This window comes from Rhinoraja longicauda, chromosome 1 (assembly GCF_053455715.1).
Source record: "Rhinoraja longicauda isolate Sanriku21f chromosome 1, sRhiLon1.1, whole genome shotgun sequence".
Taxonomy (NCBI): Eukaryota; Metazoa; Chordata; class Chondrichthyes; order Rajiformes; family Arhynchobatidae; genus Rhinoraja; species Rhinoraja longicauda.
In genome coordinates, this window is record NC_135953.1 from 116,342,591 (window position 1) to 116,369,847 (window position 27,257).

At 42.0% G+C, this 27,257-nt stretch overlaps 1 protein-coding gene across 5 annotated transcripts in view; it reads right to left on the reverse strand.

Moving 5' to 3' along the window:
• The window catches only part of inpp4b (inositol polyphosphate-4-phosphatase type II B), a 514,249-nt gene that overhangs the window by 109,805 nt on the left and 377,187 nt on the right, over positions 1 to 27,257 (reverse strand). For all 5 annotated transcript variants that reach the window (XM_078404977.1, XM_078404995.1, XM_078404967.1 and 2 more), the window contains 2 exons: positions 10,282 to 10,393; positions 3,487 to 3,556 (listed from right to left, as the gene is read on the reverse strand). In XM_078404977.1, coding sequence (XP_078261103.1) covers positions 3,487 to 3,556; positions 10,282 to 10,393 — 182 coding nt within the window. The remainder of the gene's footprint in view (positions 1 to 3,486; positions 3,557 to 10,281; positions 10,394 to 27,257) is intronic.

Consider the following 27,257-nt stretch of genomic DNA (forward strand, 5'->3'; position numbering starts at 1 on the left):
GCAATTAAACGGCCCCACTACCCCATGAGGACTGTCGAAGATGTTGCCGCCCAGGTGGGACAAGCTACTGTGTTCTCCGTCCTCGATGCAAGGAGCTCGTTTTGGCAGATACCCCTGGACAAACGCTCCACGGATCTGACCACGTTCAGCACGCCCTTCGGCAGGTTTAAGTTTTTACGGATGCCGTTCGGCATCAACTCTGCCAGCGAGGTATTTCAGCGTTCTATGGAACAACTATTTGCAGGTCTGCCCTGCGCGATTATTGTGGATGACATTCTGGTCTATGGGAGGGACGTGGCCGAACATGACCACAACCTCCGGCGGATTTTGGACCGTGCCCGGCAGATAAATTTGAAGCTCAATCGGTCAAAGTGCAAGTTCCGGGTGCCTGAGGTCACATACGTCGGACACATCTTCACAGCCCAAGGGTTAAAGCCAGACCCGCAAAAGACCAGCGCCATCTCTGAGCTGCCGGCCCCGACTGACGCTGTCAGTCTGCAGCGCTTCCTGGGCATGGTGAACTACCTGGGGAAGTTTATCCCCGACCTCAGCGAGTTGAGCGCACCCCTGAGACAACTCACAAAGAAGGACATTGCCTGGGCATGGTTTCCACACCACCAGCAGGCGTTCGACCTGCTGAAGACGAGGCTGGTCAGCACACCAACACTAAGGTTTTTTGATCTGCTGCTTCCAATCGTGGTCACCTGCGACGCCTCCCGATTTGGACTGGGTGCTGCCTGCCTGCAACTCCACGCTGACGACTCGCTGCAGCCTATCTCCTATGCCTCTAGGACAATGACGGCCACAGAGCAACGCTATGCTCAGATAGAGAAGGAGCTGCTGGCGGTGGTTTTCGCGTGTTCGAAGTTTAGAGACTTCTTATTCGGCACCAGGTTCACCATTGAAACGGATCACCAGCCACTGGTGACAATACTTAATAAACCGATACACTGCGCTCCTGCCAGACTACAGCGGATGATGCTGCAGCTACAGCGCTTTGACTTTAAGATCGTATATAAGAGGGGCACCGAGATGCATGTGGCTGATGCACTGTCCCGGGCCCCCCGGACCTCCTGCGACCAGCACCCCTTCGAGCAGTCGGACTTACAGGTACTGAACGTCAACTTCGTCCCTTCTCACCAGCTGAAATGCCTGGTTGAACACACCGCAAACGACCCCGACCTGCAGCAGCTTGCTGCTGTCATCAAGCGCGGGTGGCCCACCAAGCGGAATTCGTTGCCTGCCAGCGTCCACCCCTATTTTTTGGTCCGCGATGAGTTAGTCCTCCGGGATGGTATTATTATCAAAGGGCACAAAGTTGTCATCCCGGAATCACTGCGTGGCTTGTATTTTGATGCCGCCCACATGGGACATCCCGGTGCAGATGCCACCATCTCACATGCCCAGGACCAGTACTACTGGCCGGCCATGGCTAAATACATCCAAGCCCGAGTCGATTCCTGTCCGGACTGTCACTCGCTTGCCCCGCATCAGCAAAGACAGCCACTTTTGCAGCAGCCTGCACCTGAAATGCCCTGGACTTCTCTGGCTGCCGACATTTTCGACTGGCGTGGTAAGCAATACCTTGTGCTAGTAGACTCTTACTCGAATTGGTTCGAGGTGGACTTCCTCCCTGCCATCACCTCCGAGATGGTGATCAGCAAGCTTCGCCGCCACTTTGCCACGTTTGGTTCCCCTGTCCGGCTGCAGACAGACAACGGTCGCCAGTTCACCAGCGCTGAGTTTCGAGCGTTTGCCACAAAGTGGAACTTTAATCATTTCACTAGCAGCCCGGAGTACCCTCAAAGCAATGGTCTAGCGGAACGGGCGGTCCGGAGCGCTAAGCACCTGCTTGAACAAACCCGCCTCTCGAACGGGGATTTCTATCAGTGTCTCCTGAACCTTCGCAACATTTCTCGAGACATTTCCATGGGATCCCCTGCCCAGCGACTCATGTCCCGAGTTGTCCGCCCTCCGATGCCTATTGCCCAGCAGTCCCTGATGCCTAAAGTCCTGCAGCCTGCTGATGTCCAGAAACGTATTGCCCAAAAACACGAGATCCAGCGACGGTCGCATGATAAATCCTGCCGCCCTCTTTCTCCACTGATGCCGGGACAGGTCGTCCGTTTGCAGACGTCCACCGGCTATTCCCGACTTGCCACCGTCGTCGGGTTTGACACCGCGCCACGTTCCTACCTCGTGGATTTCGAAGGGACTGTCTACAGACGCAGCCGCCAGCACCTGTTGGCGGTTAACGAGCCCAAACCACCTCCTGCGGTTCCGTATACCCCTCCATCGCGTGTCGAGCCTTCCTCCACTAACGTACCCTCTGCTCCCTGCATGCCACGGTCGGTCCTTTTGCCTCGGGTAGCCCCCCCTGCTCCTCCCGGGCTTGCTCCCCAGGCTCTGTTGTCCCCTGCAAAATCTTCTCTCTCTCCAACTTCAACTCGTTCTACCCCTTCATTTTCGCCTGGCTCTCCTGTGTCTCTCCGTTCCCCCTGCAAGCTGGGTTCTCCACCCAGCTTCTCTCCTCCTGTTTCTGTTCTTGTCCCCCCTCCTACTCTTTCGGGCGGGGAGGGTGAAGGTGCTGTGCGCACTCGCTCGGGTCGGATTGTAAAACCTCCGGCTCGCTACGGAGAATATGTCTAGCTTTGCAGGTACTGTATAATAATCCTGCTACTGTAGTAACTTGTTTGAATTGTAAGGGGAAGGATGTAGATGGTTATGCATGCAACCTATACTGTAGCTACCTTATCACCACTAACCACGCCCCATCCTATTAGTACAACTGTAGTCTCCTCCCTTTGTTCCACCCTTTTTAGGTCCCGGTACGTCTGAAGGCTGGATGCAGTCAGTGCTGGGACGTGTGTGCCATGTGCTATAATAAACTACCAGTAAAGGTTACAGTGTGTCAGAGAACACTCCTTTACACATGGGATAAAGACTTTCTTAATACAATGATTTAGCACAAGGCAGTGTAGGTGTTTTTCTCCCGCCAAAAGTGTATTGAACATGCTGGAAATCGGAAATAAAACCAAAGGTTGGGAACATTCAAAGGTCAGGCAGCAGCTGTGATGAGAAGAATTGATTTTTTTCCCCCAAACTCCTCCAATTCTTTTGCTGATATCTTATGCTTCACATGCTTGTCCACTTGTCCAGTAACCTGTCCACTCTGGTATTATACCCTGTGCTATCACAATGGGCATTTTTTTTCAAACAAAAATTCTGTAATTTATCTCCAGGTGAAGGCCAACAAATTAGAGAGACGAACTTGGTCCCACACAAGATATGGGAATTATCACATGTAGTAGGTTGACAGAAAAAGGAAGCACCTTAAATTGTTTCTCTAAGATATAAAAGGTTGTCAATTTATCATATAAGGATTCTTGCAAAGCTTCAGAAAGAGCATTAATTTTACATGGGTTAGACCGCATAAGCAATTTGTACATGTTAATTATAGCTCAGACAAATAAAAGGAAATCATACCTGAATCAAGTAGTGAGAATTTTCCAGCATCATTAATCGTCTTGTGCAAAACACTCCCATGTAAAGCTGACTGGTAAAGAAGAGATTACACAATACTCAATAAAGTTGTTCAAAATATCCATGGGTAAAATTTAAGACATGAAATTAGTTGAATGAATGCTTTCTGCTTTTCCATGACTGCCATTTTCACTATTTCAGTCCAAGTCATAACACACATAAACCCCTTTGACAATTATTTTTTCCAATCATGACAGTTTTTTAATGCACAATCTGATAAAACAATGAATATAAAACAGTTTGATTTGTTTTAATTGCATTTAGCATTACAAAAGATGATTATAAATTATATTTTTATCTCATGAAAAAACATTTGGACAGATACGTGGATAGGAAAGGTTCACAGGGATTGGGCCAAACAGGCAAATGTGATGAGCTTGGATCGTGCATCTTGGTCTGCATGGCTGAGTTGGGCTGATAGGCCTGCTTCCATGATATATTGCTTTGACTGTAATTGATGTTTTAGCACATTTTTCATTCCATTTTACCAAAGGTTTCTTGTGCATATACATTTATATTTTTTTCATGTTTGCGGATTACATAAGAGACCATTTTGCCCATCGCATCTATACTGGCTCTCAAAGCATTCCCATCAATCCCATTCTTTCATTTACTGGAAAAAACATATTGTTATATTTTAAGGTTCTGCTTCAAATACCTAACAAACAGTTAGTATTGAAGAGATTTGACTTCAACCATTAAGATGTTGAGTTTAATAAACAATGTGAAGTAGTATTATCACTTTCTATTTGTTTTTTGTAGGAATGTATTTTTAAAATATAATATTCCAGATGCATTGGCAAGTGCACTGCAAGCCACCATCACATATGTTACTAGTTTTAAACCTGATTACATCCTCAGCTATGCTAATGCAAACATTTGTCTTGGTGAAAACTTTTCAGAACTTTTATCTCCTCATTGATTGTCAGACCACCGGCTGGTACCTACCATATTCAAACATTAGGAAAGTGAAACTACAATATCTGAACCATCTTCAGAAATCAAAATCCTAGTTTAGTTTCTTGTTCTCCAAAAGCGTTGAACAAAAAGCTTTGCACTGTACACGTGACAATAATAAACTAAACTAAGTCGGGCTAATTTCCACCAAAAGACCAGAAATATTGCTGTTCAAATCTACCTGTATTACAGTGCAACAAATATTTAAATTCAAATTTCTCTTATAGACAATAGACAATAGACAATAGGTGCAGGAGGAGGCCATTCAGCCCTTCGAGCCAGCACCGCCATTCAATGCGATCATGGCTGATCACTCTCAATCAGTACTCCGTTCCTGCCTTCTCCCCATACCCCCTCACTCCGCTATCCTTAAGAGCTCTATCCAGCTCTCTCTTGAAAGCATCCAACGAACTGGCCTCCACTGCCTTCTGAGGCAGAGAATTCCACACCTTCACCACTCTCTGACTGAAAAAGTTCTTCCTCATCTCCGTTCTAAATGGCCTTATCAACTGGTTTGGGCAGCAAAATTGTAATGGAATCAAAACAAAACTACAGATGCTTAAAAAGAGAAGATCTATGATAAGGTACACTCTAAATTTGTTAAAGTTTAAAAATCTCTAAATCTTTAAAGTTTAAAGTCTCTAAAATTGTTATACTTTAAGAAGTGGTAATTGGAGATAGTGGAAGTGAAGGAAACAAGTTGAAACAGGAAATTTCAGCCATATTTATGCTGTGAAAAAGAATTGATTATCTTGAGTTAAAGCTAAACTCCAGTAGCCATAACAACCAATAGAAGAAGAAGCATCACTTTTCAAGCTTTCAACAGGCATTGATGTATAGTAATGCAAGAGTTTGAACACAGAGGTCAGAGTGGGAATGAGAATTAAAGTGATAGGAGACGGGAAAGTCAAGGTTGCACTTGCAGACTAAACAGAGGTGCTCTGCAAAACAATCACCCAATCTGCTTGCAGTTTCTTCTTTGTAGAAGAGTTCACATCTTGAGCACGAAGTACAGCACATTACATCAGGAATTGAAGTGAAACGCTGTTTCTCTAGAATGGATTATACATAGACAATAGGTGCCATTCGGCCCTTCGAGCCAGCACCTCCATTCAATGTGATCATGGCTGATCATTCTCAATCAGTACCCCGTTCCTGCCTTCTCCCCATACCCCCTGACTCCACTATCCTTAAGAGCTCTATCTAGCTCTCTCTTGAATGCATTCAGAGAATTAGCCTCCACTGCCTTCTGAGGCAGAGAATTCCACAGATTCACAACTCTCTGACTGAAAAGGTTTTTCCTCCTCTCCGTTCTAAATGGCCTACCCCTTATTCTTAAACTGTGGCCTCTTGTTCTGGACTCCCCCAACATTGGGAACCTGTTTCCTACCTCTTACGTGTCCAACCCCTTAATAATCTTATACGTTTCGATAAGATCCCCTCTCATCCTTCTAAATTCCAGTGTATACAAGCCTAGTCGCTCCAGTCTTTCAACATATGACAGTCCCGCCATTCCGGGAATTAACCTAGTAAACCTACGCTGCACGCCCTCAATAGCAAGAATATCCTTCCTCAAATTTGGAGACCAAAACTGCACACAGTACTCCAGGTACGGTCTCACTAGGGCCCTGTACAACTGCAGAAGGACCTCTTTGCTGCTATACTCAACTCCTCTTGTTATGAAGGCCAACATTCCATTGGCTTTCTTCACTGCCTGCTGTACCTGCATGCTTCCTTTCAGTGACATACCCCTTAATTCCGCTATCCCGAAGAGCTCCATCTAACTCTCTTTTGAATGCATCCAGTGGATCGGCCTCCACTGCCTTCTGAGGTAGAGAATTCCACAAATTCACAACTCTCTGTGTGAAAAAGTGTTTCCTCATCTCAGTTCTCAATGGCCTTCCCCTTATTCTTAAACTGTGGCCCCTGGTTCTGGACTCCCCCAACATCAGGAACATGTTTACATGTTTCCTGCATCTAAAGTGTCCAATCCCTTTATATGTTTCTATAAGATCCCCTCTCATCCTTCTAAATTCCAGTGAATACAAGCCCAGTCATTCCATTTTTTTCATCATATGACAGTCCCGCCATCCCAGGAATTAACCTCGTGAACCTACGCTGCACTCCCTCAATAGCAAGAATGTCCTTCCTCAAATTGGGAGACCAAAACTGCCCACAATACTCCAGGAGTAGTCTCACCAGGGCCCTGTACAACTGCACAAGGATCTATTTGCTCCTATACTCATCTCCTCTCAATATGAAGGCCAACATGCCATTAGCTTTCTTCACTGCCTGCTCTACCTGTATGCTTACTTTAAATGACTGATATACTAGAACACCCAGGTCTCATTGAACTTCCCCTTTTCCTAACCTGACACCATTCAGATAATCTTCTTCTGATGACAGATCAATGAAAGCAACACCAGTTTTCAGGGCACGTTGGAAGCCAGCCTCTATATTGGTCATGAAGGCAAGGACTTGATCTGCGCAGCTTCTATCAGGTCTAAAGCCAGCTTGCTCTCTGGGCAGAACAGGTTCTACCAATGGAGAAATCCTGGTACGCAGGAAGCACTCAAACAGCTTGGAGGATGTACATCACAGGGAGATGGGTCGGTAACTAGCTGGATCATCAGCAGATTTCCCAGTCTTGAGGATGGCGATGACGTTAGACTCTCCCCAGGCCTCGGGGATAATTCCTCTACAATGGACATGGGTGAAAAATGCAGCCAGCCGGTTGCGTACTTGGGGGCCAAGATCCCATCAATTCCTGCTGCTTTCCCAGCTTTAGTAGAGGACAGGCCTTTGTCTACATCAACTGGGGTGTATGGATTAGAAAGGCAGCATGAGGATGGTGAAGAAGAGATGGATTTTGTCAAGCTCCGTCTCATTTCTTGTTGGGCTTCTTTGGAAATGGCGACCTTCGAGTTGCCAGCAGGCGAGAAGCTGCAGCATTTGCTGACACCTCGGGGGGGTTGTACCGGGCAGGGGCAGCTGAACCAAGATGGCCAAGGAGAGTCCATGCCTTCCTGCTGGAGTGCGTGAAGCTCAAGTCATCTAGTCTCTTGCCAGCACTGTCGGCTTGCTGCATCAGAGAATCTAGCAGTTCTGTGGCAGTATCTGGGTCACCTGTGGCCCCATACTGCTTCAAGAGGTCTTCTGAATCAGGGAACCAGCAAGGAGTGAAGATTTTGCGGAAGCCTCTAGGGACGTACTTCTTTGCTGCAGCCTTCAGGATCGTACAGAAGGACTTGTAGTTCTTGGGGACAGGTTCAAGACATGATCTTTTCCTCCACTTCTTGTATGAAACCTTTCCAATCTGCTTTCCTGAAGTTCCAGCATGGGAGAGGTTTGGATGAGATCACGGGGATCTGTGCACCGATGTGGATCAGAGTAGGTCAATGCTGGCTGTGAGGGAAGTGCAAAAGGATCGAGGGAAGTGCGAAAGAAGGTGGCCAACATCGATTTTTGATGTGAAGCAGAGGTCTGGGTTGTAGTCTCTCCATCTGCTTGAGTGGAATGTGCCTGGTTGCTTGGCATCATGGTGGTGGTAGCGATCATTGTTGGATGCTCAGGTATCCAGTAATTTACCCATTCTCATCGTTAATTGAGTAGCCCCAGGATGAGTGGTGGGTGTTAAAGTCCCCTGCATGTACTTCTGGGTGGTGGAAAGTGGGTAGCATGGAGACAGGCCATGTGATTCTGGGGGGTTTATATACATTCATGGGAGATTGCAAATTTCACGTGGTCCATCCTGTTTCGACTAATGCAATCAACCCGATGGACACAATCTAATAAATGTAGTGTTTTAGGGGTCACTTTTGACAATTCAGATAATAATCTGCTGCATCTGCCATCTCACCCAACCTGTCCAAGTCACTCTGCATCCTCTTCACAGTTCACACTGCCACCCAGCTTTGTGTCATCTGCAAATTTGCTAATGTTACATTTAATTCCTTCATCTAAATCATAAATGTATATTGTAAATAGCTGCGGTCCCAGCACCGAGCCTTGTGGCACCCCACTAGTCTCTGCCTGTGATTTCGAAAGTGACCCATGGATCCCTACTCTTTGTTTTCTGTCTGCCAACCAATTTTCAATGTCAATACCCTACCCCCAAAACCATGTGCTCTAATTTTGCCCACTAATCTCCTGTGTGGGACCTTATCAAAGGCTTTCTGAAAGTTCAGGTACACTACATCCATAGGCACTCCCTTGTCCATTTTACTTGTTACATCCTCAAAAAATTCCAGAAGATTTGTCAAGCACGATTTCCTCTTTGTAAATCCATGCTGACTTGGACCGATTCTGTTACTGCTATCCAAATGCGCCACTATTACATCTTTAATGATTGATTCCAGCATCTTCCCCACCACTGATGTCAGGCTAACCGTTCTATAATTCCCTGCTTTCTTTCTCCCTCCTTTCTTGAAAAGTGGAATAACATTAGGTATCCTCCAATCCACGGGAACTGATCCAGAATCTATAGAACATTGGGAAATTGTTGTTTTGGTGCACAGATGATAAGAAAAGAAGTGATAAAAGGGTAACTGTTGTGTTTCCTTCAGTTCTATGAGAAAGTAATTGTTAGTGATGTCAGGAAAGGGGACTTGGACAGAGAGCAAAGTCTTTTGGAATGCATAATGGAAAGGAGTAAAGGTGGCGGAATCCAAATGGTACAGGCAGAAATTATGGATGATCTGTTGAATGTTGAGGTTGGTGAAGTAGAGGGCAAGGGCAAAGGGAACCCTATCCTTGTCCTGGGAGGTGAAAGGTTGAGATTTGTGGTGCAGGAAGTAGTAGAAGTACTTCCAGTTGAGAGTACAGTCAATGATGGCACCATGAAAGCCACAGTTAAGGAAGACATCTGAAAAGAATTGGTGGAAAGTCATAACCAAAAATACATGACAAAAAGGAGAATGGAATGGAGTTATTATAGGAAGTAGCAGAGGAGATTAGGTCTTGAAAGCACTGGAAGCCAGTGGGCTTTTCATGGATCCCAGTCACTAACCTATTCTCAAAGATGGAAATAAAGAGGGATATCATATGAGGGAAGTCAGATTTCGAACATGTGATGGTGAAAGTCGGGTGGACCTTGCCAGCAAAGGTAATTACATTTTCCGCGAGTGTGCGGGTGGGAGGGAGTAAGCGAGCGGAAGGAGCAGAAGCAAAGAAAAGTGATCATCGATTATGAAAATGGAGAAAATATAAATAATTTCGATGAATTAATTTACTTGAAATAATAATTTTCTCTTTCGTAGGGAAATCAATTAAACAAATCCTTTCCCTCCTCTGCTCTATCCCTTCATTCATCAGTAGCCAAATGAGAAATCTTGATGATGTGAACATTAAGGATAAATTTTAGAGATAAATAAAAGGTAAACAAGGTGAATACCTAAGCCGATTCATGATGATAAAAGATGACAGCCAGGTGTGACGGAATTAATGAGATGGAAAAGACATGTTCATAAAACGTGAAAGGAAAGTGCTGCAGGAAGTGTAACTTGACATATGAAAGGCTTCATACATATCGCAGAGATATTTTCATCTGTGCATCAATTATCTGTTATGAATAGGCAATATTTTTCCAAGTTTATAAAGGATTTGAATTATAACAGAATAAGCTGTGGCTTTATTTTGCAAAATCTTACACTCCTTTTATCAGTAACAGATAAATTAAGCGTAGTTCAATGAATATCGCAGCGAATTACCTCAATTAATAAATAATAAATTTAATGCCACATTTAAATAGGCATCAATAGATTTTAAAAAATAAACACTTACCTTTTCTCTCACCACTTCAGAAGGAGTTTGGTCTGTTTCTTCGTTCTCATTTTCTCCCATTTTAAGGTTGCTGACCACTATGATCCCCACTTTGCTTGAACCATCTAGAGGACTGAAACATAAATGAATACTCATAACTCAAAGTTTTAAAAAATCCGCAATGGTACTTTGCTTTTAGCTGTACATTCTCAAACGAACATGGCAGGTGTGACTTGCTTTATTTATTTGAAGCATATTGTGGCTGCAGAACCTTTTAAAAGATGCCCACATTCTATGTATTTATACACAAATAACACAATCATACTGCCCACTACCAAGTGGCAAGATCAGTGCACACTCAAAAGTTGTAAACATTCAACAGACTAATAACATACCTTACTTGTCACAGAAGCATTCCTGTGAAAATATGGTCTGTTAAACCATCTACTGTAAATATAAGAATACATTCTTTATTGCAATAGAATTAAATATCAGTGCCAGTTTTAGACAATAATACAAAATTGTTTTTTTTCTACATTCTTTGTCTAATTCTGAGTAATATTGTGCATCGTGAATAACGCAGTAAACAAGAAACCACGACTGACCTTCAAAGGACTTGAAAACCAGCGAGATAGTAATATTTTCTGACGGCTAATGAACAGAATAACTCAGCTGATGTACACAAGACAAAGAGTTTTCTTCACTGGGCAATGTGGACTAAATAAACTAACTGGGACAGAACTAGGTGATGAATAACAAGAATTTCTCTTGTCACAATGTTCAGCAGCATTGTAAGCCTCTGCTCTATATATCCAAATCCACTTTGAAAGTCACATTTGAATCTGTTTCCACCACTCATTCACGCAATGTTTTCTATATCATAGGAACTAGCTGCAGAAACAAAAATACCTGCAACTACCCTCCGGTCCTATTGTCATCAAATACATTAAACGATGGTCCTCTTAATCTTCAGCCAGTGGAAAAAAGGTTTTCCTCATGCCAAAACTACTCAAAATTATAAACAGCTATTATATCTTTCCTTCTCTACTGTTGTATGATGAGCTGAACAATATTTGAAAAATAGCAAGCAGTATCAATGTGCTGCGTTTGATCATAGAACATCTCAGGGTAGTGATTATTAAACAAAGTTTGACACGAGCCGCTTGAGGAAATTTAAGGGTAGGTTTTAAGGAAGATTTTATAAATGGAGAAGTGAGGTACACAGCTGGAGAAATTTGAGGAAGGAATTCCCTAACTTAGGGTCTAGCTATTGACTGTCAATAATGGAACACTATAATAAAAGAGTCAGTAGCCAAATGCATTCAAAAAGAGGCCTGATCAATTAATTAAATCACCACGTGCAATTCCTCATTTTCTATTTCCTTTAGGATTTACATCGATAATGAATCAAGGAGTATACACAAATGTGATGCTGCATCTTCTGGTTTCTCAGAATGCAGATTCTAGACTGATCAACAGAATAGTGGAGTGACTGGCAGTAACAATGAGTTGTGGAGGTGGGTGGGGAGAAGCAGAGAAGATAGTAGTCAATAACTGTCAATGACCAGAGCAATGAACGAAGGCATGACTGGACTGCAAGAAAAGGGACAGACAGGAGAGGGCAAAAGAATAGAAAGTATTGGAGTAATGGAATTGTGGAAAAGGGTGGGGAGAAGCAGGGAAGATTGTGGTCAATAACTTTCTATGACCAGAGAGACGAACAAAGACATGACTGGAGTGCAATAAAAGGAGCAGACAGGAGAGGACAAAATAATAGATATTATTAGAGTAATGAGTGGTAGACTGGAAAGTCTGCTGAAATATGTATGCAAATACAGAGAATTCGGGATACACAGGCAGACTGGAAGCAAGATGTAGCTGATTATAAAAAGTGGACCAGGAGGAGAAAATGGGAGATTTCAAAGCTGGTCCATGGCACACAATTATGTCGGTGCCTATTGTCTGAATATCAGTTATCTGATGTTAAATGATTATTTCCGTTAATATTTAATGCAGAATGTTGTCATAAGGTCAGGTGATAGGAGTAGAATTAGGCCATTTGGCCCATCAAGTCTACTCCGCCATTCAATCATGGCTGATCTATCTCTCCCTCCTAACCCCATTCTTCTGCCTTCCCATAACCTCTGAAACCTGTACTAATCAAAAATCTATCTCTGCCTTAAAAATGTCCACTGACGGCCTTCACGGCCTTCTGTGGCAAAGAATTCCACAGATTCACCACCCTCTGACTAAACAAATTTCTTCTCATCTCCTTCCTAAAAGAACTTCCTTTAATTCTAAGCCTATGACTACTCCTAGACTCTCCCACTTGTGGAAACATCCTCTCCACATCCACTCTATCCAAGCCTTTCACTAAACTCTAGCGAGTACAGGCCCAGTGCCGACAAACGCTCATCATAGGTTAACATGCTCATTCCTGGGATCATTCTTGTAAATCTCCTCTGGACCCTCTCCAGAGCCAGCACATCCTTCCTCAGAAATGGTACCCCAAATTGTTTACAATATTCCAAATACCAGCGCCTTATAGAGCCTCAGTATTACATCCCTGAAATAGAATATTGTGTAATAGGAAACTACAAAAAGCAGCAACATTTAAATTCTGCTTCATCCCTCTGGTTACGGAGAGCATCTTTGCCAAATTTCATTTATGCTGGAAGTCCTTTGCTAAAGCTGGGATCTATTTTAACAAAGAACAATAATATACATTTACAGCACATTTCATTAACTTTAGAAAATTCCAGAAAGGTTTACAATTATGTACTCTTAAAGTGCAGTCTTTGTCGATATGTGGGGAAATAATTATCCAAAATAGCAAAGGGATAAATGACCAATGCAAAGTTTTCTAAGTTGAGTCGATTCTGGTCAATCCATCACAATCTGTTACCTTTTGTTTATTGATGGATTATCGGATATGTTGGATTATTGAATTTTACAATCACGGAGATAACTGACAATAAATCTATGAAGGAAGCCTAATGTATTGATGGTGTTCACACAACTCTTTCTACATTTTAACTAATTCAACAATTCACTCCAGGGGATATTTCACTGCGTTCTTCAACTCCTCTCGGAATGATCTCTGGGTCAGGACATAATTATACGTGTTGATGCAGGTTACTGAGAGCCTGCAATGTTACCGACATCACAGAGGGCAGCACGGTGGTGCAGCGGTAGAGTTGCTGCCTTACAGTGCTTGCAACGCCAGAGACCCTGGTTCGATCCCAACTATGGGTGCTGTCTGTACGGAGTTCGACTGCGTGGGTTTTCTCAGAGATCTACGGTTTCCTCCCACACTCCACAGACATGCAGGTTTGTAGGTTAATTGGCTTGGTATAAATATAAATTGTCCCTAGCGTGTAGGGTAGTGTAAGTGTGCAGGGATCACTGGTCGGTGCAGACTCAGTGTGCCAAAGGGGCCCGTTTCCAGGCTGTATCTCTGAACTGAACCTAAATGGAGGTCAATGAAAAATTAATAATAGCAGACGTCACTAATGCCACCATGAAGGTTCTAAACGTACTGAGTCAACCAGACAGAGACTGTGGTGCTTCCATAGACCAGGAATGCAGTGAAACTATAGATTTGGGTAATGAAGAGGAATACATCCAGTAAATAATTAAACCAATGTACAACATTATGGGGTCTGAGAAAACGTGCATAATATATGATGTGCAATTTACACTTTATTAAAAGACAAACACAGAGTTTATCATAAACCTATTCCATTATTCATCATCTAAAAATATGCGGGTGGCCTGAAATGTTTCGTTTGTGCACTGACTGTCAGTTAACCAATTGAAATATAATGACAAATTAATACATACAGAGTGGATCAGAGACTTACTGAAAAACAAAACATTAACCCACCAGCAAATCCTCCAGATATGATACAAAAGCCAGGCTTTTGGTTAAGCCGAGCACTTTCCCTGCACTCAAAACATTTATTTACTTTTGCCAGCAGGCATAACAATTGAAGGAACAGTTTAACATTGTCCATGTTTGCAACTTTTCAGGTTTGTCATTGACTACACAGAGATTAGTCTGCCATGTAATCTCACCGCATTTCAGGAAACGTGGCTTCCCTTCCGTCATGATCAATGGAACCCTCAACACACATATCCTCCATTTCCCACACGTCTACTCACATCTTCCTCTCTACCCAGAAAGGGAAGATATAGAGTGGAACTATATTCTGAAATCTGGATCTTTCCTTGCTCTACCTGTTGTGTTCAAGTTTGACTTGATTTGCATTTATGTACAGTATTATCTGATTTGATTGGATAGCATGCAAAGCAAAGCTTTTCACTGTACCTCAGCACACGTGACTATAATAAACCCAAAACTATTTATGAGGTTTCGGGCTCCAATTATATCAGGCATCTCAAATCAAGAAAGTAGACAAAGTGCAATAGTAACTCAGTGGGTCAGGCAGGATCACTGGATAACATGTACAGAGATCCCCATTGACCCACAGAGTTACTCCGGCACTTTATTTCTTTTTTGTAGACCAGCATCTGCAGTTCCTGGTTTCTCCAATATCATGAAACACTGGTAATGTCTCTCAGGCTTGCCCATTCTATTATTCGCTCTTATATTATTCTTATTAGACAGAGCGAAGTAGGCCAGCAGGTCCAGTGCAATGCATTTGGGTAACTTGATAGCTATGGTTGAATATTTGCCACTTGTGCATGTTGATGGATCTGGGTATGAAATTTAGAGCAGCCCGACTGTGACAGAGTGGGATGAGGCATTTAAATAAAATGCTGCCTAAGAAGCCTGATTGATAAAGATTGCACAGCTTGTGTGTTGAGTTGAATAGTAATTAACACCAATAATGCAATTGATGGGAAATGGGATTTGCAAATGAATTCTCTCACTAGTGTGAATGTTTTCCTTTGTTAACAAGGTAGGTTTATTTTTTTTGATCCAATGAACTAACTGCTGTACATAGGAAGGATTTGTAGTTTAATTTAGTTTATTTTAGAGATACAGCACAGAAAGAGGCCCTTCGGCCCACCAAGACCACCCTGACCTGCAATTCCCCATACACGAGCATTACCCTACTAGGGACTATTTAAAATTTTACCAAGCCTATTAGCCTACAAACCTGGACGTCTTTGGGGTGTGGGAGGAAACCGAAGTTCTCGGAGAAACCCACGCAGGTCACAGGAAGAATGTACGAATGCCATACAAACAACACCAGGAGTCAGGATCGAACCCGGGTCTCTGGTACTGCAAGGCAACAAGTCTACCGCTACACTACCTTGGTGCCCCAATGCACCACTGTGCTGACCCGACTTCCATTTGGGCGGAGGTGGCCTCAGAAATAATGTCAGTTCTGCTCTCCATCATATTTTCTACCTCCACTCTTGCAATCTGGATTACTGTGCACTATGCAATATGGTGGCCTGATCCATCACCCCCTGCAGTGAATGAACTCTCAACCATCTACGTTTCATCTTGAAGAATCTCTTCAGGAATCTCAAAACCTGATCCTTCACCCATATCACAGCTTAAATACAGCAGCAGGTTCTATTCACTACATTATAGGAAAGGTGTGATTGCAGCTGAAAGAATACAGAGGAGAAAGAGTCATGGAGTCATAGAGTGATACTGTGTGGAAACAGGCCCTTCAGCCCAACTCGCCCACGCCGGCCAACAATGTCCCAGCTACACTAGTCCCATTTGCCTGCGCTTGGTCCATATCCCTCCAAACCTGTCCCAAACATGTACCTGTCTAACTGTTTTTTAAACGGTGGGATAGTCCCAGCCTCAACTACCTCCTCTGGCAGCTTGTTCCATGCACCCACCACCCTTTGTGTGAAAAAGTTACCCCTCGGACTCCTATTAAATCTTTTCCCCTTCACCTTGAACCTATGTCTTCTGGTCCTCAATTCCCCTACTCTGGGCAAAAGACTCTGTGCATCTACCCAATTTATTCCTCTCATGATCTTATACACCTCTGTAAGATTCCCCCCTCATCCTCCTGCGCTCCATGGAATAGAAACCCAGCCTACTCAACCTCTCCCTATAGCTCACACCCTCTAGTCCTGGTAACATCTTCGTAACTTTTTTCTGACCCCTTTCAAGTTTGACAATACCTTTCCTATAACATGGTGCCCAGAACTGAATACAATATTCTAAATGCAGTCTCACCAACGTCTTATACAACTGCAACATGACCTCCCAACTTCTATACTTAATACTCTGATTGATGAAGGCCAAAATGCCAAAAGCTTTTTTGACCACCTTATCTACCTGTGACTCGACCTTCAAGGAAACATGCACTTCCATTCCTAGATCCTTCTGTTCTATAACATTACCAATAGGCCTACCATTTACTGTGTAGGTCCTGCCCTTGTTCGAGTCCCAAAATGCAACACCTCACACTTCTCTGTATTAAATTCCATCAACCATTCCTCCGCCCACCTGGCCAATCGATCCAGATCCTGCTGCAATCGTTCACAACCATCTTCACTATCTGCAAAACCACTAACTTTTGTATCATCAACAAACTTGCTAATCTTGCCCTGTATGTTCTCATCTAAATCATTGACGTAAATGACAAACAGTAACGGGCCCAACACCGAAACCTGAGGCACACCACTAGTCACATGCATCCAGTCTGAGAAGCAACCTTCCACAATTACCCTCTGCTTCCTTCCATGGAGCCAATTTTCTGTCCATTCAGCTATCTCTCCTTGGATCCCATGCGATCTAACCTCCAGAGCAGCCTACCATGCGGAACCTTGTCGAACACCTTACTGAAGTCCATGTAGACAACATCTGCAGATCTGCTATTGCCCAAACTGTAAGATTTTAGCTTGGAGGAAATATTGGCAGGCTGAGGTAGCTTTGGGTCAGTGGAAATGTAGGAGAGGCTTGAATGAGGGTATAAAAAGTTCTGAAGGACCTATGTGGAATCTATAGGAAAAAAGCAATTAGCAGGATCAGCAGAAAATAAGGATTTTATCTTCTCCAGGATTGGTAATGATCTGGAATTGCCCTGCCACAAAAAAAATTTTTTTTAAATCGATGGAAGCAGAAATTCTTAACATATGTTAAGAGTACATGGATGCACAATTGACCTGTAGGTGATGGAGCTAGTATTGGAAAAAGAGATTAAAACAGTAGCTTTTTTTATTAAGCTAATTAAAGAAACTCACAGATAAATGACAATGAAGGAGAAATGTCAATTGGACAATCATTTTGCATTTCCCCAAACATCTGCTATAATTTCTGAGGACAGGCAGAGATCCATGATAATCCCAAATATGGTACAGCACATGGTCTCTGCCAGAACCTATTCCCAGCAAATCAAACTTTTATCAAAAAAATGCCCCTTGATACAGATTCCAAAAACCCTGGAATTTAAAAATTACTAATGCAAGTTAACCTTGGTTTTTGCAAATTTAAAAGAAATGCTTATACATAGAAACATAGAAAATAGGTGCAGGAGTAGGCCATTCGGCCCTTCGAGCCTGCACCGCCATTCAATATGATCATGGCTGATCATCCAGCTCAGTAACCTGTACCCGCCTTCTCTCCATACCCCCTGATCCCTTTAGCTACAAAGGCCACATCTAACTCCCTCTTAAATATAGCCAATGAACTGGCCTCAACTACCTTCTGTGGCAGAGAATTCCACAGACTCACCACTCTCTGTGTGAAGGAATGTTTTCTCATCTCGGTCCTAAAAGACTTCCCCCTTATCCTTAAGCTGTGACCTCTGGTTCTGGACTTCCCCAACATTGGGAACAATCTTCCCGCATCTAGCCTCTCCAACCCCTTAAGAATTTTATATGTTTCAATAAGATCCGCCCTCAGTCTTCTAAATTCCAGCGAGTATAAGCCTAGTCTATCCAGTCTTTCTTCATATGAAAGTCCTGCCATCCCAGGGATAAATCTGGTGAACCTTCTCTGTACTCCCTCTAAGGCTAGAATGTCTTTCCTCAGGTTAGGAGACCAAAACTGTACACAATACTCCAGGTGCGGTCTCACCAAGGCCCTGTACAACTGCAGCAGAACCTCCCTGCTCCTATACTCAAATCCTCTTGCTATGAATGCTAACATACCATTCGCTTTCTTCACTGAAGAATATTGCAAAAGCAGGCATTACACCTGTTGAATATTGGTCATGATTTTACAGAGTCTAATGAATGGAAATGAGAATATTTAGAATGGTGGAGCAGTTGCTATAAATGCTGTCCAACCTCCTTCTTGATGTTCTTATGTCAAGCTTCTATTTATACAACCTTCCTTGGTGGTTTTCTGATTTAGAGGCTTCAATCGGAGAACAACAGGGATAGTGTTATGTAAGAAGAAACATTGCATCGAGTGCTGCACAATTGGGATAATTTTGTTCATGTAATGTCGTGAATGAATTGAACAAAGTTTCACAAGTGCAACAGCATTTGTATTCCTAAAATCTACAAATGCTTTATTAAATGACATAATCTTTTTTAATGTGCAGGATCTATTTGGTGCATTTGCTATTTGGAGACTGCAGTCCTGTTTAACTACTTAATTAGAAGCTCGCTACTGGATCCCTTCTCACTTCTCCATGATAACAAATTCCTTAGGACCATAGAGACTGGTGGCCTGCTATTTGTAATTTACTTCATTTTTAAACATTGGAACACAGGATTTAAAAAACGATCTACAGGAAACTAGTGTAGTAAAATAACTGCAGATGCTGGTTCAAATCGAAGCCATACAGGCAACTAGATAAATTAGATACTTAAGAGCTGACAGAAAGCGAGTATTGCAAACCAAATAAATTATTACCTTGGCATGATCGCAACACGAATACATTAACGGTGTTAAATTGCTTATTTAATACATATACAACAGTCCAAAACTAAGTGTATAGGAGGTCCTATGAGATCAGCTGCAAAAATGTATTACATTCGTCTTGTCACAGTCTAGTATCTCATTCACTTGTTGATCACCGTCAGACCAAAAGTCCAATGCTGGCTTAATGAGTACAGAAGGAATTTCAAAGCATCAACATCAAATACCATGGACTTGAAAATGAATCTCCTTCAGCCACAACACAGAGGTACATGCATGCTAAATACTAAAAGCAAAGATGGAGCAGTCAAACTAACTGACCAGAACTTTGTAGCCTTGCCTTATCATGTCAAGGGTGCAAATGGATAATCACTTAGCAATGAGGGGATAACTCAGTAAACATATTCAGCCATAATGGCATTCAGCACAGAAGCAAGACTGAAGTGGTTTTTAGAGGTTTTCAATCAAAACTGCCAAGTGGTTGACCCTACTTGGCTTAACAATAACAAGCCTCTTATCATTGAGCACACATTAAAAAGGAGCTAAGTACACTAAGCAAACTAAAGAAGTTGGAATTTAACTCAATCCAACTGTAGTACTAAAGTTCCATGCAATGGAGTGAGCTGCTCCCCAGCCAGGCTGTTCCAGAATCACGAGGGAGGTGGACCCTGAGGCCAATGCATATGACATGGCTGCTCTCTGTCATAAATCCATAGTTTGAAGCAAACTCACTAACAAGACTGATCAGCTACATTTTGTTTATCATTTTTTCATAGTTGCCATGGTTCATCTTTCTTTAATAGTTAATGATATGGAATAAACACTGTGACAAAGCAAAGTTGATCAGACCTCGAAATAATTCAAGGTCAATATTTTTGGGTGACCTTCAACTGGCAACAATCCATTTTCATCAACACCTTAACTGAACGAAGTCACCTTTTCTGCCTGAAAACACACTCATTAAAAAGATTGACAAGTTGAATGTTATTGAATAAATATTTCCTTCCTACATGATGGTTGCTATCAGACCTTAATACCCCAAACATGTTGGAACCCCTATAACATCTTATTGGCCAAAATATGTTTGATGATTTTACCCTAAGCGATCGTTGCAATTGTTGAGATACTTTGGCTTTCTTCAACTTCTTTAAACCAGACATGTGTGTGATAAAAACGAATTTGCTAACGATGATTTGCTCTGCCAATTCAACATATAAAATTTGTGATTTGCTTAGAGGGTGGTTCATGATCAAGGTTCACCTTGTAATCTTCACCGAGCTTGCAATCTTATTTATCTTGGGTTCTACGTAGTAGCCTTGTTCAAATATTTTGTAATTTTTCACCAATATCCTGTATCCCTCCAGTGTGTTTAGTTTTTCCTTTTACGAGGGATAAGCAGGAATGGGATTGAATTACTTCCCACCAGCCTGTATAAATGCAGCTCCCTCAACACTGAAGTAGCTCGAGAGCATTCAGAAAAACGCAGTCTGCTTTACAAATGTCCCAAACACCTCCCTAAATATTTATTCCAGTGCAGAGTGACTGCAGCGTGTACAATTTGCTAAATGCACTCCAGAACTTCCCTTGGTTTATCTGCACACCATTCAAATTCAACATTCTTCCATCAATAAGGGTAATCATCTCCCTCCGAGATGCAGGGAGGCGTCTCCTGTAGGGGCTCCTCCTGCACACCCTGCACCTCCTCGCTCTCGTCCACCATCCAGAAACAAAATGGCAGGCAGGGTTGCCTTTAGATCGCAAGAATATTTCTTTACTTTGTACTGTGGTGGTGGGTTTGTTGGTATTGTTTTGTATTGTACATATTATTCTTATAATAATTGATTACATTTATTTTTGGTATAAAGAGTAATCGTCTTACGGTTTACAGCACTTACCATATCCTCTCTCTCTTTTTCTATTCTCCACAGGTAAGCCCCAGGTTCTGACAAGGTTCTGTTCCCAAGAACAGTTTGTAACCTGGCCTGTTCTTAAGTCAGATTAGAATAGAAACGATGTGCAGAATAGGATCAAAGACACGGCTGTGATGGGAGAGAGAGTGGGTGCAGGAGGATGAAACAACAACCAGTCTCACTGACTCAGTGAGTGAGCAAGCAAGTCTGCTCAGTGCTCCCAGCTCACTTCAGCTCAGCCCAGGCCTGGATTGTTGCGGCTCAAGGGTGGTGGGGGAATAGGGAAAGAATACACATGAAAAGCCCCATTTCCACCTGACAGAAGATGCCTACAATCCCTCAGCAGCTGGCAAATTCAACCCGTCGGTCTCCCAAACACTCAGTCGGGTTATTCATTTTAACCACGTGCAAGGCAATTTGCAATACAATTTCCCCACAAGTTGTGGATAATTTATGCACTATTAACGATAGGTGTCATTAAGATCCACTATTTTTACAAGTCGAGTATTTATACAAGTCGGGTATAAAAGTCGGGTATTTATAGCCCAGGCAAGACACATATGTTGCATTAATCACTTGGTTGCCTGTTTTAGCTTTGCAAAGCACCTGGTAAAAGTTTTCCCCCTCCAACTAAGTGCAATTGAATAGTGCGTTGCCATACTAAAAGTAGTCAAATCAAAAGGAACAACACTGCTATTTATTTCCCTTGCAAGTTCCTAAATGAACTCCAGCTTTATGGGTACCATTCATCTTAATACTTCACCCATACTGATTTCAGGAGATCAACAGCCCACTTGACTATTGTTGACATCAACCACATGCTCTCCCGGTCTTCAAGGCTGCACACTACAAATATTTTAGGACAAAGATCGTTTCCTGATAAGTAACAGAGGATGGAAGGTTACAGTAGCTTGCCTGAACTCTAATGTTAAAGTTATAATCAGATCAGCCATGACTTTACTAAGTGATGATACACGTTTGAGAGAGTAAATGAGCAGACCCTGGTCCCAACATACATGCACACACTTTCCAGGTGAATCTGTTTGTCAAGTAGTAAAGAGTTAAAATTTCAAAACTTATTCTTCTCAAGCCCAGAAGAACCGAGGCCAACTATAGTTGCACTACTTCCACCAAACTTACAAACTGAGACAGACACAAAATGCTAGAGTAACTCAGCGGGACAGGCAGCATCTCTGGAGAGAAGGAATGGATGACATTTCGGGTTGAAACCCTTCTTCAGACTGAGTTTTTTTCTCTGCTTTTCTACGCTTCAGTGCAATGTACTTATTAAGCCATTGAGGGGAGCCAACAATTGCTGTTTTTGATTTATATACACTGCTAACCAGATTTCACAAGAGTCACATTCATCTGCTCAATACTATGCTGGGTATTATTTCCTCCAGCCCAAAAATGCTTTCACCAGAAGCTACTGCAAAGATCTCAAAAGGATCTTAATGAGCGAAGAAATAGTCTGATAAAAGATCATCAACCTAAAACATTGATTCTGTCTCCTTTGCCTGACCTACTGGGCATTGACAGTATTTTCCTCTTTCTTTTTGCAAATTGCTGTTTGCTGCATTTTTTTTTGCTTTTTGAAATAAACATTATATCTCCCCAGACACTAAGAACCATTAAGATTTAAGGCTTGGAAGAGAAACAATGCAAAAGGAGGAAGTAGATGGAATTAGAATTAAATTAGTACACTTAGGGAAACAAGAAGGAAAAGATAGATTTAGAGTACAAGAAGAAAAGTATTTTCAGAAAAAAATTGATTTCATAAATCTCGAGGAATAATTCAGTACCGAAGCTCCATAATTTGAATTGCTCTTTTTATGGGCTGCAGAGGTTGAATGGAACTGCAGGAACATTAATCCCTTCACTTACACTGTTATCTTGCAAACCTAATTTCCTAGAGCAAATTTAATTTGGCAATTAATTTACAAATACAACAATGTCATGAATCTCACAGGGAGATTGTGAGGAAACTTTTGTTTGCCAATGCTCACAGTCGGGTTATTCATTTTAACCACGTGCAAGGCAATTTGCAATACAATTTCCTCACAAGTTGTGGATAATTTATGCACTATTAACGATAGGTGTCATTAAGATCCACTATTTTTACAACAAAGTCATGGCATGCATTGTTGGCAAAATGTTTTCGGAAGGTGTAACAACAAACATAAATCTAGACATTATTGTTCATGCAGTCAGTGATTAATACTTAATTTGCTAATTTACTTATGACTTTCCACTCCTTTCAATTTTAATGGAATTGTTTAAACATTCCTTTAAATAGGCTAATGCTCTAATAAAACAACAAAGAAAGTCATATGAACTCAAGCACGCCTATTTATATCCCCAGCAATAATTTTTAAGTTCTATTTTATATTATCTTTTGCACTTCAAAACCCCAAGAGGCTCATTCTTCATGGAATATGATCCATAAAGATATCACTTAAGCATCTTCAACTCTGCAATTGCAGTTCATAGCTTCAAGGAGGTAATTCAGAGCATCTTATGCTAATGAGAATCAAGAAAAATCCCTCCACTGAGACAAAGCCCTCAACTGTCACCTCAGGCCACTACAATTTTCTTTGCTTTTGATGAACAGCTACAGTTCTTAGTATTCCCATGGCAATCATTTTATCTGTCCATTAAATTATCCAAAGTTATAATCTGGTGAAATGATAATTAAACAGTAAATAGTTTTAACAAGCATCAGTATAGCAATGATGACAATATTTTTATTTTCTAAGTAAACAATCTTAATAGTTTCGCTGAAGATTTCTTAAACTTAAAAATAGTGAGGGAAACTCTTGTTTTTTTATACCCCATTCCACCACATTGCATCCAGGATTTGTTACCACCTTGAATGCAATTCGGTCAAAAAGTTAATTATTCATTGAAGCAAAGTGTGCAATTGTCAGCACAGTCAGTTCTTTAGGTTTAGATTAAGTTTATTATTCATGTGTACAGAGATACAGTGAAAAGCTTTGTTTTACATACTACCTAATCAGATCAGATAATACCTTACATAAATGCAATCAAGTCAGACTCAAGTACAATAGAGTAATGGGGAAGATACAGAGTGCAGAATATTGTTCTCAGCATTGCAACACAACAGTTCTACAGAATTCAATGTTCACATTGGGGCAGAGGTGAATCAGACAGTACCCTAGCTTATGAAAGGATCGTTGAGAAGCCAGATAATAGAGGGATAGAAGCTGTTCATGAGTCTGGTGGTGCCCACTTTGAAGCTCCATGTATCTTTTGCACTGCAGGAAAAGGACTCGATGGATCCTGTGGCATGGCTCCCTGAGCAGATTGCCCAGCCTGCCTGGCGAACTGCCTCATCGCCAGAACTCATTGACAAGCACCAAGACCTCGCTTGGTTGGCGATGACAGGGGCCTTCCCTGTGAGATCCTTCCTGCACCATCAGAATCTAACTACCAGTGCACGCTGCCTTCAGGATGGTTGCCATGGAGAGCAGACGGTCGCCTACCCTTTCGCAGAGTGTGGATTTGTGAAGAGAGTCTGGAGAATGATGAAAGGGACCTTGTCACGATTTATCCCTAATAGATCCATAACAGAGGACTCTATTTTTACGGACTTCATTGGGACACATTTCGAGAACGGACATCGTGTTGCTGGAAGGTCATCAACTCGCTGAAAGACGCTCTTTGGTCTGCCCAAAACCTGTTGATCTCACACAGAGCGAGATGTCTGTTAGGGAATGTTGCCGACTGGTCCATTCCAGACTGCTGAAGGATGCACTGAAGCTTGGTGCAGCCAACGCTAAGGATCTGTGGAAGAGGACCACAGTCTAGGGTCCTTCTACTGCTGCACATTGGGGACCAGAGTTTGGTGGAAATGCCCCTCAAACAATGGACGTAATATCACCCCGAGTGGCATGGGTGTTGGGTTAATCATGGTTTGTGAACTGCCAAATAAAATGCTAATGAATGTACGGATAGCTGTTGAGAATATTGGAAACGTTTTTGCATTGTTCTTGTTTTGCATATATTTATTATTATGAATAAAGTTTATTTTTGGAAATTTAAAAAGTATCTTTGGCCAATGGGAGCAATGAGATGGAATGAGGGGTGGGACAAGTCTTTGATTATGTTGGAGATGACCACCGAGGTCGAAATCAATTTTTAATCCATGTCAGTGTTTCCTTGTTAATGTTTACCCCGTCTGGGTGAGGAAAACCCTGAAATTGGAGGTTTGTAAAGGTATGTAAAGGAGAATTTCAAGTATGCCAAGATATGTAAAGGAGAATTTCATCTAAAATCAACCAATGTCAAAAATAGCCACATTAATATTCTCAATTTTGGAACCAATTTTGGAACCAATTTTGGAACCAATTTTGGAACCAGCCTTATCTCAGAAATTATTGCAATCGAAGAATAATGAAAAAGAAATAGCTTTAGAAATCAGACTTTCATAATTGCAATTAACTTCTGATTACAGAAGTCCATCTTGTAATCTTTCCTATTTGGGACAGATGACCCTGTGCTGATTGGGCTAGTACAGACAATATGCATCATGCTTACATATGCCAACTGACTGATATCTCCCTACACAAAATACTCCCCTTTACTCAAATGGCACATAAGATCGAAGAAAGACACAAAATGCTGGAGTAACTCAGCGGGACACGCAGCATCTCTGGAGAGAAGGAATGGATAACGTTTTGGGTCGAGACCTTTCTTCAGACAAGATCACCTGATCAGCGGGTCCCTCAGCAGTATTTTAGCAGAATATTCATGTCAATCCAAAATATTGTAAAAGTAAAAGGACTAACTTGACAATATTAAAATGTTAAAATTTTCCATGAAATATATTTGGGATGTTTTAAAAATTACCATGAATAACTCATTTGATATATGATGACAGTGAACTAAGATCATATGTTGAATAGCAATTCACTGATTTTTATCACTTTACTGACAGAGAACCTTCAATGATTCAAAAGATCATATTCTTAAAAGAACATACTATTGTGATCATACCATCAGCAAAGCCCTCTGCTATTTATTTTGTATGCTGATCATCCTCAAGAAGTGTGAATGTTCGAAAAGTAAGGAATAAGTATTCATATTGTTTCACAATCAGGGTGTTAATCCCTTTTTCACCAGAAAATTCCAGTTAATATAGACTTTTGGATTTCTAGGACCTTTGCAAAGTTTTGGGGATTTTTCGATTCCGCACAGCAATTGGAGACAGGTTACTCTACAGTTAAGAGTATGTCAGTGTTATCCAATCTGGATTCATACATTTTCCAACAAACTTAAATGGTTTATTATTTTTCAACGTCGTTTTACAATTAGCAAAGCTAACTGCACTATAAACTTGTAGGTCATAAGGGATAGGAGTAGACAGGTCATTCGGCCCATCAAGTCAATGCCATTCAATCATGGCTGATCTCAACCTGGAGTATTGCGTACAGTTTTGGTCTCCTAATCTGAGGAAAGTCATTCTTGCCATAGAGGGAGTACAGAGAAGGATCACCAGATTGATTCCTGGGATGGCAGGACTTTCATATGAAGAAAGACTGGATAGACTCGGCTTGTACTCGCTGGAATTTAGAAGATTGAGGGGGGATCTTATAGAAACTTACAAAATTCTTAAGGGGTTGGACAGGCTAGATGCAGGAAGATTGTTCCCAATGTTGGGGAAGTCCAGAACAAGGGGTCACAGTTTAAGGATAAGTCTTTTAGGACCGAGATGAGAACGTTTTTTTTCACACAGAGAGTGGTGAATCTGTGGAATTCTCTGCCACAGAAGGTAGTTGAGGCCAGTTCATTGGCTTTAAGAGGGAGTTAAATGTGGCCCTTGTGGCTAAAGGGATCAGGGGGTATGGAGAGAAGGCAGGTACGGGATACCAAGTTGGATGATCATCCATGATCATATTGAATGGCGGTGCAGGCTCGAAGGGCCAAATGGCCTACTCCTGCACCTATTTTCTATGTTTCTATGTTTCTATCTCTCCCTCCTAATCCCATTCTCCTGCCTTCTGGCTAAGAAACAGGCCTTTCTGCCCAACTTGCCCATGCTGACCAGATTTAATTCCCTATAAACTTCCTGCTCTTTATCTTGAACCATTGCCCTCTGGTTTTAGATACCCATTGTATAGTGAAAACATTTGCGTGATCTATCCTATCTAGGCTCCTCATATTGTGTACCTCATATTGACATTTCACTTAACCTCCCCTGCTTCAAGTAAATCAAATTCAGCCTTTCCAGATTCCCCTCAGAACTGAAGTATTCC